This window comes from Priapulus caudatus, unplaced genomic scaffold (genome assembly GCF_000485595.1).
Source record: "Priapulus caudatus unplaced genomic scaffold, Priapulus_caudatus-5.0.1 Scaffold1738, whole genome shotgun sequence".
NCBI lineage: Eukaryota > Metazoa > Priapulida > Priapulimorpha > Priapulimorphida > Priapulidae > Priapulus > Priapulus caudatus.
In genome coordinates this window covers 53,699-55,490 of record NW_014578799.1, presented here as the reverse complement: position 1 = coordinate 55,490, position 1,792 = coordinate 53,699, and the positions used below count along the sequence as shown (strand labels likewise).

The window sequence follows — 1,792 nt, the reverse complement described above, 5'->3', positions numbered from 1 at the left end:
GCGTAATGTATGCGTGCCTGCGCGTGTAATGCGTGCGTACCTGTGCGCGTACCTGCGCGTGTAATGCGTGTGTAATGCATGCGTACCTGCGCGTGTAATCCGTGCGTACCTGTGCGCGTACCTGCGCGTGTAATGCGTGTGTAATGTATGCGTGCCTGCGCGTGTAATGCGTGCGTACCTGCGCGTGTAATGCGTGTGTAATGCATGCGTACCTGCGCGTGTAATGCGTGCGTACCTGTGCGCGTACCTGCGCGTGTAATGCGTGTGTAATGTATGCGTACCTGCGCGTGTAATGCGTGCGTACCTGTGCGCGTACCTGCGCGTGTAATGCGTGTGTAATGCATGCGTACCTGCGTGTGTAATGCGTGCGTACCTGTGCGGTGCCGTCGTATGAGACGGAGGCGAGTCGGCCGGGGACGTGAGGACTCCATGCCAGCGACGTGATGCGAGTCGCGTGACCCGCCAGCTGACGGTAACACTCCGTGATCGTCCGCGCAGCCACGATGGCGCCCTCTGTCTCCGTCTCGGCCGTCCCTACGCAAACAAGTAAGCGTCTCTAAGAAAAGATCCCATTCTTTTCTTCTTAAGGGAACAGTCCCACTCCCAAAGAACTCCTATAACAGCTAATCCTAACTATTAATGCTCCCACTATCCACTGTATACGCCATCTTTTTCGGGTGCAGATATTTTCGCGAATTCACACTTCACAGACAATTTCGCGGGTGGTTAATTTCGCGGTCGGTAAATTATGAATTATTTGGTATGAATTATTCGCGTGTTGTTAATTTCGTGGTTGGGGACGCGTTCGCGAAATTCGCGAAAATTAAACCACCGCAAAATATACAGCGTATACATTAATTTATTACTAACTTATCGAACACTAACCATAAACGACTACCGAATATTCGCTAACCGCGTGTGATAACCACCCGACGACCACCGCAAACAAGTGAGCGTCTCTAAGAAAAGATCCCATTCTTTTCTTCATAAGGGAACAGTCCCACCCCTAAAGAACTCCTATAACAGTTAATCGCAACTAATAACGCTCCCACCACCTAATCCATTACTAACTTATCGATAACCACAAAAGACTACCGACAGGCAATTCGCTACCCACGTGTGATAACCGCCCGACGACCACCGCTCGTTCCTACCTATCAGCTCCGTGAGATCGTAGACGACGACATTCGACTCGTTCGACCCTGACGCGAGCCAACATGCTAGTGGCGCCACCTCGTCGGAGGCGTGGGTGAACTGCGGGTGCCAGCAGAGGCAGTTGATGAGTTTTCGGTGGACCTGCAGAGTGCAGACGAGCTGCAGAGCGGTCGGCCGGAACAGCTGTACCGACCTGCGTGCGGAACAACAACGTTGCTGGTTAGTCGTTGTACTTGTACGCAACACACGTGTTAACACGTTTAATTACCATGTGTTGATCACGCACGCACGCACGCACGCACGCACGCACATATAGACACAGAAATATATGTCCACTTTTTTAAATTAATCATTTTCACAACGCTACAGAGATTCGACTATTCATTTAAAATGTTCGCCAAGCGGTTTTCGTTCTTACCCGTCGTCGTTGCCCACGGCAACCATGGAGAAGTCTGGCTTCCATGCGAGATCTGTCCTCATAGGCAGCTTGTGCTAAAGCAAGAAAACCGAACATGAAAATCACGAAAACTCGCCCCTACTCTCTCTCTCATTATCGCTCTCTCGCTCGCTCTCTCTCTCTCTCGCTCACTCTCTCTCTCACTCACTCACTCGCTCGCTCTCTCACCCACTCACTCTC

At 51.3% G+C, this 1,792-nt stretch overlaps 1 protein-coding gene across 1 annotated transcript in view; it reads right to left on the bottom strand.

Annotated features, from left to right (window-relative positions):
* Positions 1-1,792, bottom strand: part of LOC106817471 (gem-associated protein 5-like) — a gene marked incomplete at its 3' end in the record, with an annotated part of 9,001 nt that overhangs the window by 259 nt on the left and 6,950 nt on the right. The window contains exons 10-12 of the mRNA XM_014822138.1: positions 1,574-1,647; positions 1,155-1,348; positions 374-534 (exon numbers count right to left, since the gene is read on the bottom strand). Of these exons, the coding sequence (XP_014677624.1) occupies positions 374-534; positions 1,155-1,348; positions 1,574-1,647 (429 nt within the window). The remainder of the gene's footprint in view (positions 1-373; positions 535-1,154; positions 1,349-1,573; positions 1,648-1,792) is intronic.